At 37.6% G+C, this 17,224-nt stretch overlaps 2 protein-coding genes and 1 non-coding gene across 3 annotated transcripts; all 3 read right to left on the minus strand.

Moving 5' to 3' along the window:
* Positions 1-1,364: 1,364 nt before the first annotated feature.
* LOC113688385 (acidic endochitinase-like) lies at positions 1,365-4,712 on the minus strand. The gene is made up of 3 exons (XM_027206194.1): positions 4,485-4,712; positions 2,417-2,439; positions 1,365-2,187 (listed from the first exon to the last, which is right to left on the minus strand). The coding sequence occupies exons 1-3, from the start codon at positions 4,710-4,712 to the stop codon at positions 1,365-1,367; spliced, it is 1,074 nt and encodes a 357-aa protein (XP_027061995.1).
* Positions 4,713-4,805: 93 nt separating this feature from the next.
* LOC113688386 (uncharacterized) lies at positions 4,806-5,366 on the minus strand. The gene has a single exon (XM_027206195.1). It carries the CDS (start codon positions 5,364-5,366, stop codon positions 4,806-4,808), a length of 561 nt encoding a protein of 186 aa, XP_027061996.1.
* Positions 5,367-7,464: 2,098 nt separating this feature from the next.
* Positions 7,465-7,571, minus strand: LOC113688721 (small nucleolar RNA R71). The gene has a single exon (XR_003448083.1). It is a non-coding gene; the product is annotated as a small nucleolar RNA R71 (small nucleolar RNA).
* Between the last annotated feature and the right edge of the window lie 9,653 nt (positions 7,572-17,224).

Genomic DNA, 17,224 nt, shown 5'->3' on the forward strand with positions numbered 1-17,224 from the left:
ATGCTTAAAAATAAAAAATATAAATGAATAATTATATCATCAAGACTTAAAAAAAATTATATCAGCATAATATCTAATTAAAAGCTTGCTTTTCATGCAAACAAACCCATGGTTTATATGAGTTTGGGTTAACAAAAGATTAGAGACACGTGGTAGCTGTATAAATAAGGAACAGGGGGACAGAGACTACTTTAGGGACAGAGGATTTGAAGCCATACACGACTGTTATGTTTTAGTATTAGATTCCAATATTCCAAATGGATTCAACCCCAGTCACCACAACACCTCCCTCCCAATTTTACCGTCACTTCTCCTCATCCCATCTTCCCACTTCCTCTCCGTCCCTCTCTCTCCTTCTCCTTCCACTTCCACTTCCCCTTCCCCTTCCCCTTCCCCTTCCCCTTCCTTTCTCTGCCTGTAATCGCCCGGGAAGAAACAAAAAAGAACATTTAAGTTAAGGGACAAAAAAGGAGAAATGGGTGAGCCAGATAAGAATATTGCCCGGCACAAGAAGTCGGAGGAGCTTTTGACTTCCCTGCTCAGCCGCCCGACAGAGATTCTTTAATCATGGATCTTGATCTCGATTTTGATGCTTGCTGGTCCTTTGATAACTTCTTCTCAGCTGTCGCTTCCTCCTCTGCTTCCCCGTTGAAAAGTCAGTACTACATATTACGGATAAAAGAAAAAAAAATGCTTACAATAAAAAAAAATTGCCCCTAAGGTAAATGCTTACGAACTGGGCCCTCCCTGTAAATTGTAAATGCCTTGTTAGGCCCTCCCTGATTGTAGAATAGAATATGATTTGTGAACGAGTTATGCGGTTTGACACCCAAAAAAAAAAAAAAAAAAAGAAAAGTTTGAGCCGGACTTTTAAAAAAAAAAATAATTTTCCTAAGCATTTTTTTCGTCCCTGATTTGTACTTTTTGCAAATTTCTGGGCATTCATTTTTCAAATCAATTTTAAGACCTGGTACGGTGGTCAGAAATATAACTTGACCACTTTGCCCCACTTAAGATGGCTCGTAAAGGTTGGACGATCAAGTTGATCCAAAAACAAAAGTCAAAGGATCACAATGTCTCAAATTGAAGTTAAATGACAAAAAGTGGTTTGAAAAAAAAAAAGTTAAGAGGACTAATTGGGTGCTTTGTTTTGAAAAAGCAAGGATCTAATAAGAAAATTAACAAGCTCTGATTTCTTGAAACTAATCTAAAAGATGCAGCGAAACAATGTTTAATACTGTAGTTCATGCAAGAGATAACGCAAAGCACAATATTTATCCTCCAACATTTTATTTAATTTGGGAATTCATAACCCATAGTTATACATTTCATTCCTCTCAGACTCAGTAGGTAACGAGAAGAACTTAGTCGATGGCGTAGAACTTATTCATGGACTTTTTACCAGAAGCCAGAAGTACACCAGAACTAAAATTGCACTCGTATTTGCCCTCAAACACCATGAGCGTTCCAAATTTGGGAAACTGCACCACAAAGAACGTCCTTGTAAATAGATCATCACATGGGATGAAACCGTCAGTGTCGGGATTTCTAGTTATTCCCAGGGATAATGTAGTATTATATTTGTCTAGATAACAATACCATGCAATCCAAATGGGTGGATAGAATTTACATGAAGGATCACCGAAAAATTGCACCCACACGTGGTCAAAGACGCCAGTTTTGATAGCATCGTCAAGATAATAGTCAGGAATTTGACAAAGTGGTGCTGCAGATAAGTACACCTTTCTTTCAGGTGTGCTATAATTCCTGAGCGCCTGGGCGAGAACATCCAGACTCTGGTTTGATCCGCTTTGGATACGGAAGTCTATTCCATCTACAGTAGCATTGAGAGGACCAGGGCCTGAATTATTACTCAAAAAATTGTTCCAGATATATTCTGCAACATTGTGAGCATCATCAGAAGAAAGATCAGGCCTCCCACCAAGGGAAAGTAATACTTTGATGCCTTGAGCCTTGCAGAAATCTATCATATGACCTAGGTAGGCGCAGCCAGCCGGGTAGCTCGGATTGCACTTGTCATCTATGCTCAAGACTGGTTTGTTACCCTCCAAATTTAGGGAGGCGAGAACCGCGTAGCGATACATACTGTTGTTGCACATCTCAGCCAGGTTTTCATCATGAAGACTTTGGCCCCAGTAGAACCCAACCCCTTCGCCTTCTGAGGAGCTGATCAAGGATGAAATCATCAGCAGGGGTATTATTGCTAAGAAGAGGGGTCGTAAACTAGCAGCCATGTTGAATATATTTTTTTTAGTTGTTTTAGGAGTCTTGCAGTGGTGATTTTGGCTGCCGAATGATGGACCATTTATAGAAGACTTCATCGTAGGTGCCAAATTCAACATGTACCAAACAGTACTTATTCACATTCTAATTACTAAGTTTGAAGAATAGTTACCATTCAGCATCAGCAGACACTCTCTGAAACAAAAACAAACAACAGTCAACCGTAAAAATTCAGAAATTTCACTCTCTGACACAAAAACAAAAAAAACAAACAAAAGTCAACCGTAAAAATTCAGAAATTTCACTCTCTGAAACAAAAACAAACATACATAGCAAACTCGAATTAAGTATCTTTGCGTATCTTTGCATATTATGTGTTTATCAAATTCTATGCTTATCTATCTTTGCGTATTATGTGCAGTAACTTCTCCTACAGAATTATTTGTCATTCAATTAATGAAAGAAACAATTAAGTATTCATTTTTAGATAACAAAACATATTTCATTAACAGATTGTTGGAAATTGTCCAGCACAATTGATATACATCGTTGTCCTAATGACAAATAAAACATGTACTAAAATTGCAAATTTGCAATTTAATAGATACAAGAGATTTGAGAAATTAAGAACAGATATAAAAAGTATTATCAATTTTAAAATCATCTCCTCATAGAATAAATCACTGCAGCCCGCAGCCCACTCTGTGCGTATTGCAAATCGTCAAATTTGCTAATCAACAATTATAACCTCCAATAAAGATGATGAAATCTGTTGACATTGACCCAAATCTAAAATAAATTCAGATCTGACAACTAGATCTAAAGTAAATTCAAATTTAAACCAAAAAACAAGGAAAAATAACACAAAATCTCATTAAAAACTATTAGGAGAACAAAATTTTCACTAGGAACCCTAGGAGAAAAAGAGATCTCCCACTAAGAAAATTTAAGGGAGACTTTATTAGAAAAATAACAAAAACGAAACCTATGGAATAGATACCACCATGGTCTCCCTCCCGATGAGGAAGGGATTGAAAGAAAAGGAGCTATATAGAGAAGTTGGAGAAGCGGAGCATTAGAGTGATTGATTGATTTAGAGAGACAACCTAATTAACAATTAAGTATTCATAATATCTTATCTATGTGGTAACTTGTTCTACATATTAATTTGGCATATAGCTGATGAGAGAAACATTTAAGTGTTCATGGTGTCTTATCATGTGGTCATTAAATGCACCATAATGACATTCTAACACGTTTTGCAGGCTAATTTTCAATTGGACATCCAATTTTCATCACCTAACCATTGTTTACATTAATGCTCTCTCCACATCATAAGTTGATAGGGTGATGGCGACTAGTCTAAGATGAAAAACAAAAGAAATTTGATGTAGAAAGGTTTCGCATTGTTATCCCGTGGCACTTGATACTGATTATTATTACCAAAAAAAAAAAAAAACGAACAACCAAACAAACAACTTCATGTAATACAACTTGATATCTTATCATGTGGTCCAATTTTCTGTTAGCCGGGCCATTTGTAAAATATTTTTATAGTTTTCCCCAAATTACTGTTATCTGATACATAAATGATGTTCCTTTGAAGGTCCTACAAGTGTTGAATCTGTTGATTAGGTCCTAGAGGTATTGAATCTGTTGCTTAAGAAAAAGAGCATCTGAAATATGAAAAGAAAGCGAAATCTAGAAATGAACAAATAGGATAGTGTGCCCAAATTTATGACCAATCCGGTCAAATTCTGAAGTTTGGCAAAGTTCTATCGCAAAATGGCAGAATATGCATTTCAGATTTTGTCTGTGGCATCTCAGAAAATTTTTTATGAATTGAATATATTTCTCCAAAAATATAAATGGCAATTTTTCAATTAACATCCCGTATTAAGTGTATAGAGTTTGTTGCATTGTTCATGAGTTATGGTAGCTCCTTAGTCATGGTTTTTGCATAGGGTTTAGTGGATGTTTTGCTCTTGCCTAAACAATGCACTGATAGGGTGCAAAATTACTATTTAATTTTTGATTATTTTTCCCTTGATTTTAGCCAAATATTATTTTTATTGATGGATTCCGCTTATATTTGGTTTTTTTTTTCCAACAAACGTTAGCATTGTTATAGATATTAACATTTGATAATACAAGAGTTAATTACAAAAAGGAGTAACTAACCCCATATCTTTTCTGGCTAAATCTAATAGCCATGTTGGGAATGAGCCTTCCCACTCAACCTTCCTAATCAACTTGACTGCAAATTGAGCCAGAGAATGGCTACAACCATTTGCAGTTCTGGGAACAAAAGAAAATCTACAACAGTCAAAAATCTGTTTGAGGTCCTCAATGTCTTGCAGGATTGTTTGTAAGCTACACTCCTGAGCATTGCCTGTGTTAATTTGGCTCACAACATTTTTACAGTCAGATTGGACCTCTATGTTTGTCCATCCTGCAACTTTTGTCATTTCCAGCTCACCTCTTATAGCTAGCGTTTCCTCTGTGGCTGCTTCCCTTCTCCTCCTCGCAGTGATTCCTTTCACTTTCACAATCTCTCCACGCTAGTTCCTAGCTATGATCCCCAAGCTTGTCGTTACCATTTTAGCTGAGATTGTTGCATCTGTATTTATCTTAATCACTCCTTCCTTAGGTGGCTCCCATCCCTGCTGTATCTGTCTGTCCACTTCTGATGATGCATTTGTTCTTGTATCTGTTTCATTCTCAGCTTCATATTCAATCCATTCTTGTTGTGCTTTGTCCACTATCAGTTTTGCATCAACGTTCTCAGTCTGGAATGTCATCTTGTTTCTAGCTGTCCAGATTTGCCATAACATGTTAACCTTAAGCTTAATTCTGTCCATTCCTTGCTCCTTCATAGCAGATTGCGTCACAGCATCCCACCATCTCCACATGTTATATTGCAACTCAGTTATCCCCTTCCACCTCACTAGAGCTATCCTCCACACCACTTGAGCTTTTGGACAAAAGAAAAAAATGTGCTCAATGGTTTCAGTATCCTCACCACAGCATAGGTTACTTCCCTTTCCAATTCTCTTGTAGATTGCTTCATTAGCTGGCAATCCATTCTGCAGGCACCTCCATAGGAAATGTTTCAGCTTCATCTTAATGTTTAAGCTCCATAGTCTTTTCCACTGATAGGTTGCAATATTGTTCTTTATTTTATAATTAATTTTTCCTTATTACCTGACCTAATGTGGATTAATTGTCGGATTCTACTCACTTTTGGAAAATTGCACTTTTTACAGGGAGTAGAACAAAAATACCATAACAAGTGTCAATTTGACAGTCATCAGGAAAGAATTCAAGCAGCAAGCGTCCAAGGGCATTTTTGGTATATCAAGACGCGACCCTTTTTGATAAATTACTGAAGAGGGCAGCGGATGGAGAGCCTTCTATCCCGGGGGAGCCGCCGCAAGTGAAGAGGGATTTTAGAGAGGAATTAGTTAGGACTACTTGAAGTTGCTTTTGTTGACTTTTCTTTGGTTGGCTTTTGTTTAGCTTCAATTCCCGTATGTCAGAGGCCATAGAAGGCAAAGAAATCATTCCCTGTAGGAATTTTCTTTTTGACTTTAGCCTTTCGTCCTTTGTGGTTCTCCTGCCACATATGCTTGGAACAATTAGGTGCAATTGAATCAATCGTTGTGGCTTGCTTTTCCTTTGTAATTCGAGCAAATTGAATTCTCCCGATCAATGACAAAGGCCGTAATTGTTCCTTCCGCTTCGTGTGGGTGTTCCTCATTAGGGATGAACTAAATCCCTTTTTCTAGCCAAGAAACAACGTATGCTTCGGGTCACCTAAAATTGTGAGATCGATTTAATTTGATCTTTTCCTTTTATTTATTAATATTCGCATATTCTCTGATTACAGTGCTTATGATTATTCAATTAATTGATTGTATTGGATCTGAATATTTAATTGATTGGGTAATCTATTGTCAATTGGGACATTAAATTCGTAATTGTTTAATTGCCTTGAAATAGTGACAACTGGCATAATTAAACTTCTGTCAGGAAATACGCGGGCTAACCTGAAATAACCCTGGTAGTGCGTTATTTGGTTAGAATAGGGCTCCTTTAATACGTAAGGCAATTGGGAAATTAAATCTTACGGGCGTACCTAAGATTATTCCTCAATTAGAGTAGTGATTAACGGGCATACCTTAGTCACCGACACAATAAGGAGGGGTTGACTGTCAACGCTTGTTTGGCAGTTATAACTTATTTATTAATAAATAATTGAAATTGTTTTTGCATCGATGATCAATTAGGTGAACCATTGATGAAGTTATTTCTTGGCTAGACCTTTAATTATTGTTACTCTAATTTTAGTGAATTATCATTTATTTTTTAGTTGACTATTTTATTATTAGTTGAACTACTTTAACTATCATCCTTTATACAAAAACACCCCCGTGCCACTTTGGATTTCAAAAGAGACAAATATCCCCAATTCCTGTGGATTCGACCCTGTTTATCACTACCTACAGAAATTAACTTAGTTTGAGTAGATTTTTATTATTGCATAGGTTCGACAACCTGTCAATTTTTGGCACCGTTGCCGGGGACTAGCGTCAGTTATTTGTTTCTTTTTAAATTCATTTTTGTTCTAATTTTATGGTGTTTTTCTAGTGTATGCCGTGTTCTTCTCGTACAGGTGAATTAATTTTCGACCCTGAGGTAGAGAAGACAGCGCGGAGGACACGAAAAGAGACCCGATAGCTCAGAGAGGAGCAGTCTAGTACTGCATCTCATAGACTTGATCCAGAAGTTGAAGCAACAAGTCCGTTTGGTGATACTTCGAGTGACTCGGATCGAGAAGAAGTGACTATGGCTAATGCATGAACACTAAGGGAGTTGGCTGCACCTGATTTAAATCAGCAGCCTTTATGCATTACCTTCCCCAATTTAAATGATAACACTCCATTTGAGTTAAAATCTGATCTAATTCATCTTTTGCCATCTTTTCACGGTTTGCCAGGTGAAGAGCCTTACAAGCACTTGCAGGAGTTTGATGTCGTGTGCAACAGTATGAAGCTCCTGGGAATCACAGAAGAACAGATTAAAATGAGGGCATTCCCCTTCTCCTTGAAGGATTCTGCAAAAGACTGGTTTTACTACCTACCACCAGGTAGTATCACTACGTGGGACCAACTGAAGAAAAAGTTCTTAGACAAGTATTTTCCCGCGTCTCGAGCCGCAAGTCTAAGAAAGGAGATCTGTGATATCAAGCAGCACTCAGGGGAGTCACTTTGTGATTACTAGGAGCGATTTAAGAAGTTGTTTATCAAGTGTCCTCAGCACCAAATAAGTGAGCAGTTGCTCATACAATATTTTTACGAGGGACTACTCTTCAGAGATAGGGGTATAATTGATGCTGCAATTAGAGCGATACTGGTGAACAAGACCCCTCGAGAAGCGTGAGAGCTAATTGAAGGAATGGCCGAGAATTCACAATAGTTCGGTACAGGGGAGGATGCCCCGATACACAAGGTAAATGAGGTAGAGACATTTTCTATCCATCAGCAATTGACGGAGTTAACCTCGTTTGTTAGGCAACTGGCTTTAAGAAATAAATCACAGGCCAAGGTGTGTGGGATTTTCACTGCTATGGGCCATTCTACAGAGATGTGCCCAATGATTCAAGAAGAAAGTGCGAAGCAAGTGAACATGACTGGTCAAGCGCCCGCTCCAAGAAAGGCCTATGACCTGTACTCGAATACATATAACTCGGGTTGGAGGGATCACCCTAACTTCAGTTATGCAGGAAATAGGCAGCCCAATTTTGCACCAAATAGATAGTCAGTGCATCAACAGCAGTATCAGCCGCGCCCACCACCACCACCCTCTTCAAACTCAAGTCCGTCCATGGAGGAGATGATGAAGCAATTGATTGCTAATCAACAAAAGACGGACTCTGACCTGCAAAGTATGAGGAATCAACTGGGATAGATGCAAGCAATGCAGAGTCAGATGAGTCAGATGAGTCAGATGGCGATAGCAATTAACCGTTTAGAATCTCAAGTTCAAGGTAAATTGCCGTCTCAACCTGAAGTGAACTCGAAGAACGTAAGTGCGATGACCCTAAGGAGCGGGAAGGAAGTTCAGGGGCCCAAACCCACGGTTCCAAAGGACAAAGATGATGAGAGGATCGAAGATGAGCTTGAGAAGGATAACAGTAATGGCACAAATCCAAAGGTACTCCCAAACCCAGTCATTACAATTAAGACTAACCCGCCTCCCTTTCCTAACAGGTTGGAGAAACCGAAGAGGCAGGATAAGGAGAAGGAGATTCTGGAGGTGTTCTGCAAGGTTGAGATCAATATCCCCCTCTTAGATGCAATCAAACAAGTGCCGAAATATGCAAAGTTTTTGAGACTCTTGTGCGTCAACCGAAAGAGGTTGAGGGGAGATGAAAGGGTCATCGTGGGGGAGAATGTGTCAGCGGTTCTACAAAGGAAACTCCCACCGAAATGTGGGGATCCAGATATATTCACTATCCCCTGTAAGATAGGCAACACTTTGATTAGGAAGGCCATGCTGGACTTAGGGGCATCGATTAATGTAATGCCTAAATCTATCTGTGCTTCTCTGAACCTAGATCCATTAAAAAAAACTGGGATAATAATTCAGTTAGCTGATCGAACCAATGCATACGTAATCTTCCCCGGCAACGGCGCCAAAAACTTGACGGGTATTTTGCATACGTACAAGTTAAAAAACCGAATTACACCCGTTCACTGCAAGTATACAGGTCAACTAGTAGTTTAGGGTATATATCGGGTCGATCCCACAGGGAAGAGTGAACAATTATCGGTATTACTAAAGCTTCTCTATTATTTAGACTATCAATGAATTATAACAAATTTAACCTACTGAAATTATACAAAATAACAAATGAAAGCTCCTTAGGTTGTGGTATCCCTAACTACTCATGCAAATGCTATATTTGGATCATTAATTACTACATCTAGGCTAATTATGGTGTAATTTCCTAATACATTTGAATCCTACTTTCGTAGTGAATCAATTATACTTATAACTAATCCATACCTATTCTCATGGTTATGAAATTAGCTACAAGTTCATTTCTTCAGTGAAATTACATGAAATGAATCACTAAAAACCACATAGGTGCACCTCTACTTTCGTGAGTGTACTCCCTATGTTTAGCACTTCTTGAACTAATGTTAAATCTCAATTTTCATTGCAGAAATAACACCTTAGATAATCACAATTAATGGTACCAGATTAATCATGATTTAAAGAGCCAAAGTGCTAAATAACTTGCTCAAATCATAGCAGTTAAATAGCCAAATAATAAGCACTAACAATCATAGAAAGTTCAACCAAACCCAAGGTATAAACTTTAAAGACACATAAATAACATAAAATCCAGAAATTGCATATTAACTAAATTTGGAATCAAGTACAAAAGATAAAGAATTGGAGAAGAGATAACCCTTGTCACATGAGCTTCAACTCCTCCTTCTTCATCTCAATCTTCATCCTAATCTAGCAATATACAAGAGTGGATGAACTAACTAGCTAAACTATACTACACTAATTTAATACTAAGAGAATGGAAAAACTACATTTCTGCACTTCCAAGCTTCTCCCGTATGATTCTGAATGTCCTGCATATAAGCTGATGAAAAGTCCTTCCCTTACCAGTCAAAAATTTCTGCTATGATTCTCCAAATCTGAATTTGTTAAGGGAGTCAAAAATAATGGCTTTTGACTTGGAACCTTGGCTATATCTCTTCCTTATGTCTTCTGAAGCATGTGCAGCCTACGTTTTCTCTCCAACTCTAGCTGGAAAGTAGTGTGAAGATGAGAAAAATGGCTGAGCAAATTACAGAAATTCGGCTGCCAGACACGTTTTTACTTTTGACCTCACTTCAACTGCATTTTTCTCCATGATGAAGGCCGAACTGGCTTTTGTGTAAAACACAAAAGTTGTAGCCCTTTGAATTAGAGTTCCAATGCTTCAAGAATCATCTAATTTGGAGATCGGTGGACGGAGATATGGTCAAAATACCATAGACTGGTCAATTCTGGGTTTCAGCTTTCGACCATCCAGATAAGTTTCTGTGTTTCGACCTTTTGACCAAGAAAACGGCTGAATTGGACTTTGATGTCTTCATACCAAATGCAGATATATCTCTTAGCTTCAAAATGGTACCAAGATCACCTTGATCCGATCATTGTAGCTCCTGATATAGTCAAAATACGAAAATGTGTCTGAGTTGTCAAAGCTGACTTTTCTTGATTTTTTGTCCTCAAATTGCATTTCTTCCTTTTACACTTCATATTTTATTTTCACCACTTTAATCCATCATCAATCATCCAAATATATTCTCAATGCACTTCATTTGATGATTGAATCATTAAACCTACAAAATATGAAGTTTTTACCATAAAAATCCATAAAATGCAATGTTTAGCCATTTTAACATAAAATGTAGTTTTTTACCAAAACCTTAGTTATTTTAGTTATAAAACTAAATAATCAAACCAAAATTAACTAATAAAACACACTAAAAAATACGTAAAATATATTCTTATCACATACCCTGATGGGTTGGTTCAGGAAGTGTTGGTCAAAATTAATGATTTGGTATTCCCATCTGACTTTTATGTACTTGACATGGATGATGATCATTCCCCTGACCCCTCATCTTTGCTACTAGGTAGACTTTTTTTTAGCACAGCACAGACAAAAATTGATATTAATAAGGGTACCTTGTCCATGAAATTTGATGGAGAAATAGTCAATTTTAATATTTTTGATACAATGGAACATCCTGTTAACTCTCTCACTCTGTGTTTGCTATTCATGCTATTAATTTCTCTGTGTAAGAATTTTATGAGTTTACTTGAAGGGATAAATTCAAAATTGCTGCGAACAAGTATCAGGAGATGAAAGCAATTTATAAGGTGAAAAGGAATAGAAAATTAAGAAAGAAGGTTGCACTCAAAAGTTATTTGGATCCCAGAGGAGGGCCACCGATTACAAGAAAAATTGAATTACATCTATATTGAAGAGTGGTGTTTAACGTCTAGCCAAAGACGTTAACGAAAGACGCTCATTAAGAGGCAAGCCAATTTCTTTTAGTTGTTTATTCAATTTTGTTTGATAGGTTAAATATGTTTTCCTTGAGTTTGACAGATTTCTGGCTTCAATTTTCATTTTTGATTCTTCGTAGGTATCTCTCTGATTTGACGCGCTCACGTCAACTGGGCGCGTGGCACAATGCGACTTCCTGGTGCTTGGTCAAAAAGGTTTCCATCCTCATGAAGTGCCCACGTCGAGTCACATGGAGAGCTCTTCATCAGAAGGGTTCTTACATTCTTGACATGCCCGCATCATGTTCGCAAGAAAGATGAGCATTCAAACCTCAAAGAATTTCGAGGCCATTTTCATTTCAAATTTTGAATTTCGAAAATACATTTTGTTCCAAAAACAAAAGAAATTTTTCGTTTGACCGTAACTTCAAAAATGAAAAAAAAAACCAAAAACTATTTTGTTTTTGTTTTTCTCTTTTCTCTTTTCTTTTCCTTTCTTTTTTTCTTTTTTTTCTTTCTTTCTTCTTCCTTTCTTTCTTTCTTCCTCCCCGATTCCTTTTTCCTTCATACGCTGCCTCCCTTGCGAATGACCGCCGCCGCTGTTCACCGCTCCCCTGCCCTTTCTCCCACGACTGCTGTCGCACGCCGCCTCTTTCTCCCTTACGCACATGGCAACGCCTCAACCAGCATGCGCCACCTCGTTCGCAACCCTCCACCAAAGCCGGGTCTCTCTCTCCTCCTTTCTCGTTCAGCCTGTGATCCAACGTCCGCCATTCCTCTCTCCCTCTCGTCCAAGCGCAACCTAGGACCACGCGTGGCCACCCCGTGGGCAGCCCTGCTCCCCCTCACGCGTGGCGTCAACCACACTCCACAGCTCTCATCACCTCTGCTGCCGTACGCCGCCGACCGTGCCGCGCCGTCACCACCTGTCTAATTTTGACAGGTGGAGGTATTGTATTTTCCCTACTGTTAATTAATTCTCTAGGACATCAATTTCTAAAATATAGTTCATTAATTGTTGTTGCCCTTTTCTTACTTGGTTGCCTTGTACTGCACTGGTGGGGTTGATTTGTTTGATTTCCCACATGTTATTTAGGAATTATTTAAGAGTTATGTGCAAATTGATTGCCATTTTGGTTTCCTCTAAATGCTGATACTGTTTGGTGTTGGTTGGGATTTCTCAGTAGTTTGGGTTGACTGGTTGAATTGTTTATTACCTGTGCGTGCACCAATGGTATTGATTGTGGTAGTTTGCATATAATTTATTAATCCTCTGTGATTGGCTACCTAATTGGCTGTTGGGGATCTGTGACTGAGTTGTTCTTGTCCAATTGGAGACACTTGAAGAGGTTTTGGATGGAAAATTTTTGTCATTCTCTATGGTTATTTGGGAAGCACTTCTGACTGTATTTTACTTATTCAAATTGGTTGAATTCACTACTTTGTTGGGGTCATTGTTGGTATCACTTGAGTTCTATTTTGCTGATTTCTGTCTTGAGTCCCCAGAATCTGGCAGCATTTATGCAGCACGCGGGCTTTCCGCCTCCATTTGGGCCTAACCCGCCACTGTTTTGACGACTTTAGGGAAGTCCCGTTGCCCTTCTTCTTGTTATTACTGTTTATTTGTCATATTGAGGGTAATGTGTCATTTAGGTGTGGGGGGGATTAGATGGGGTGCTAATTTTTCTAGTTTTTAGTTTCCAAATGTTTTTCTTTTATTTTTAGTTTGTTATTTGTCTAATTTTCGTTTACTTTTTTGTCATTTATCTGTCTACCTCTCCTATGACTGCCAAAGTTTGATGTTGGATTGTTGACTCTAATTCTACTATTGTCAAGTTTTAATAATAAAAGTGTATTTAGTTAATGTGGTTGAGCCCAAGGACATCTCTTTGGTGAATATTGATGATGTTGTGACCCTTACAATTTTTGGTTAACTTTTCTAGGTATTGGGAATGATTGTTAGCATTTTCATGTGAATTGATCCAGTGATTAACTTTAGTTCTCCATGTTTGAAAAATAAGGCTAGCTGCTGCTATTTTCTTTGTGATATTGTGAGTTATTGTGTTATCTGGTTGTAACTAAGAGTTGACTGTACTCCGCTAGTTATTACTATTGAGTAACCGGGCATCTTCACCAAAAGTGTCGATTCTAGCGTCAAAAAATAGTAGTTGCTATGAGTACGTGGTCTTATAGTGATCGGAGCTGAGTAACCGGGCTCCTCCATCTGGCAAATGTTGGAGTTCGTGTTAAAAGACTCCAATGGCCAAAGACTAAGTCTTTTGTTACTATTGAAAAGGAAAAAAAAAAAAGAAAAAGACAGAAATAGAAAACGTGATAAGAAAGATGAAGATTGTGTTAGTGTGTGAAAGAGTCAGCTTGCCGATTTGTGAATTTAATGTTGAGATTTTGGTTAATAGTTGGACCATTTGCTGATAATGTTGAGCGATCATTCCTTTTTCTTAGATTAATTAACCTAGAATTGAAGGAGTTTGTGATTTAGAAACTAACCGGGGTGATGTTTCTTGGATCTTGATCATTGATGCTTGATTTATGTTTTTCTTGGTATCTTGGCAATATGGTAGATGGAGCAATAGCCATTGTCAAATATTGGGGTTGTTTGCTGTTATCATGCTTGAGGACAAGTATGGTTTAGGTGTGGGGGGAATTGATAGATTGCAATATTGTTGTTTATTTTATAATTAATTTTCCTTTATTACCTGATCCAATGTGGATTAATTGTCGGATTCTACTCTCTTTTGAAAAATTGCACTTTTTACAGGGAGTAGAACAAAAATACCATAACAAGTGCCAATTTGGCAGTCATCAGGAAAGAGTTCAAATAGCAAGCGTCTAGGGGCATTTTTGGTATATCAAGAGGCGACCCTTTTTGGTAAAATGCTGAAGAGGGCAGCGGATGGAGAGCCTTCTATCCCAAGGGAACCGCCGCAAGTGAAGAGGGATTTTAGAGAGGAATTAGTTAGGACTACTTGAAGTTGCTTTTGTTGACTTTTCTTTGGTTGGCTTTTGTTTAGCTTCAATTCCTATATGTCAGAGGCCATAGAAGGCAAAGATATCATTCCCTGTAGGAATTTTCTTTTTGACTTTAGCCTTTCGTCCTTTGTGGTTCTCCTGCCGCATGTGCTTGGAACAATTAGGTGCAATTGAATCAATCGTTGTGGCTTGCTTTTCCTTTGTAATTCGAGCAAATTGAATTCTCCCGATCAATGACAAAGGCCGCAATTGTTCCTTCCGTTTCGTGTGGGTGTTCCTCATTAGGGATGAACTAAATCCCTTTTTCTAGCCAAGAAACAATGTATGCTTCGGGTCACCTAAAATTGTGAGATTTATTTAATTTGATCTTTTCCTTTTATTTATTAATATTCTTATATTCTCTGATTACAGTGCTTATGATTATTCAATTAATTGATTGTCTTGGATCCGGATATTTAATTGATTGGATAATCTATTGTCAATTGGGGCATTAAATCCGTAATTGTTTAATTGCCTTGAAATAGTGACAACTGGCATAATTAAACTTATGTCAGGGAATACGTGAGCTAACCTGAAATAACCCTGCTAGTGCGTTATTTGGTTAGAATAGGTCTCCTCTAATACGTATGGCAATTGGGAAATTAAATCTTACGGGCGTACCTAAGATTATTCCTCAATTAGAGCAGTGATTAAGGGCGTACCTTAGTCACCGACACAATAAGGAGGGGTTGACTGTCAACGCTTGTTTGGGAGTTATAACCTATTTATTAATAAATAATTGAAATTGCTTTTGCATCGATGATCAATTAGGTGAACCATTGGTGAAGTTATTTCTTGGCTAGATCTTTAATTATTGTTACTCTAATTTTAGTGAATTATCATTTAATTTTTAGTTGGCTATTTTATTGTTAGTTGAACTACTTTAACTGTCATCATTTATACAAAAACACCCCCGTGCCACTTTGGATTTCAAAAGAGACAAATATCCCCAATTTCTGTGGATTCGACCCTATTTATCACTATCTACAGAAATTAACTTAGTTTGAGCAGGTTTTTATTGTTGCACAGGCTCGATCGACAACCTGTCATCCACACAGTGTGTTTCCTAATTTCCCGGCTAGTTTCTGAGCCAGGTGCTATCCTTCGATTCTGAGTGTCACCTTCCACCTTTGCTGCAACATATCCAGTCTTCACTGTGTACACCCCAGACTTGTTGTGTTTTCAGTAAAGTCAGTCCTTCCTTCCATATAAGTTGAGGGGGATACTAGTTATGTTTTCCACATCTTTCGCATTAAACCATTGCTGCAAGCAATCAGTCTTCCACTTCCCTCCCTCTATCAATTCCTGAACATGAACTAGTTGGCAATCAGTTGGTCTTACAGTTGATACTCTTCCATTGTCCAAACCAGGGATCCATCTATCATGCCAGATCTTCACAGTCCTTCCATCTCCCACTATATTCCATAGACCCTCTTGAAGTAACTCCCCCCCCTTTGTGAATGCTTTTCCAACACCAAGAAGCAGTGTTTGGAGGATTTTTCTCTAGCCATTCTTCCTCTTTCATATACTTAGCTTTCAAAACTTTGCTTACTAACAAATTTGGATTGGTAACGACTCTCCATATTTGTTTTGCAAGCAAAGATATGTTGAAAGCTTCCAGATCGCTAAAGCCCAACCCCCCTTTCCCTTTTACTTCTGACAACTTACTCCATCTAACCTAATGTACTTTGTTTTCTTTTTCCCCATCCCCCTACCAAAATCAAGCAATTCTAGCACAAATCTCCTGACACATACCTTTAGGAAGTCTCTAGCTTATATTTAGTTAATAGTGCTAATTGTAGGAAAAGGAGCAAAACGTGATTAAAAGGGGCAATTTTTCCAGTTAATTTGGGATTCGCACGTTCGGGCTTGTTTCTAAGTTCGATTCAAACTCTGGGCACCTTTAGAGGAAGATTTGGAAGACTTGAATTTTCATTATTAGTTTTATGGTTGAATTAAGAAACTTGGAATATTTTCTTTTATGATTTCCTTTTCTATTTAGGAGACTAGTTTTTATTTATAATAGACTTCAATTAGGAAACGAGCAGAAAAAAAAGGGGACAGACCTGAGTGATTAGTACTGGGAGAGCCGTCACTTGTTCATAAATTGGCAGCTGGCTTTTCGTTAGTGAAGGAGAAAAACGATATGCAATCAGCTTTAATGGAGTCTTGCAGAATTCCTTCTATGATAAGTAGCTAAATCTCTCTTTTCTAGTCAAGAAACAACGGAGGATGGTTCATCCAAAATTATGAGATCGAATTGATTATTTTTATTTCTTTTATTTACCGGTATTCATATGTTCTCCGATTTAATTTCTTATGGTTACTATTTTATTTGAATATCAAGGACGTCTGATATTTAATTAATCATATTTAATTAATCTAATGACCTAAAATCAGTTAGAGCAGTTAACTCCGTAATTGTTTAATTGGTTTAAATTAGTGATGACTGGCATGATTGGGTTTGTATCAGGGGAACATATGGGCTAATTTAAAATAACCCTCGTAGCATGTTATTTGATTAGAACAGAGCTTCTCTAATACTTGAGGCAATTGGAAAATTAAACTCTACGGTCATACCTATGGTTATTTTTTGATTAGAGAAGTGATTAACAGTCGTACCTTAATCACCGATACAGTGAGGAGAAGTTGATTGTCATCGTTTGTTTGACAGTTCTAACTTGTTTATTAGTGGGTTAATGAAATTATTATTGCATTCATGATCAATAGAGTGAACCATTTCCGAAGTTATTTCTTGACTAGAGTTTATTTATTATTGTTTCATTTTTAATAAATTATTAGTTAAGCCTTTTATTTGATTTATTTAGTTATTCATATTTTTATAAAAATCCCCCCATACTTT

Source organism: Coffea arabica, chromosome 5e, assembly GCF_036785885.1.
Source record: "Coffea arabica cultivar ET-39 chromosome 5e, Coffea Arabica ET-39 HiFi, whole genome shotgun sequence".
Taxonomy (NCBI): Eukaryota; Viridiplantae; Streptophyta; class Magnoliopsida; order Gentianales; family Rubiaceae; genus Coffea; species Coffea arabica.

Bases quoted from the DNA above. Each gene is read 5' to 3' on its own strand.
- LOC113688386 (XM_027206195.1), bottom strand. From the start codon at position 5,366: ATGAAGCTGAAACATTTCCTATGGAGGTGCCTGCAGAATGGATTGCCA.
- LOC113688385 (XM_027206194.1), bottom strand. From the start codon at position 4,712: ATGACAAAAGTTGCAGGATGGACAAACATAGAGGTCCAATCTGACTGT. The intron at 2,440-4,484 runs GTTGAGTGGGAA...TTTTTGTTTCAG, and splicing joins CAGTCAAGTTGATTAGGAAG to AGAGTGTCTGCTGATGCTGA. The intron at 2,188-2,416 runs GTAACTATTCTT...ATCCTTGATCAG, and splicing joins GTGTCTGCTGATGCTGAATG to CTCCTCAGAAGGCGAAGGGG.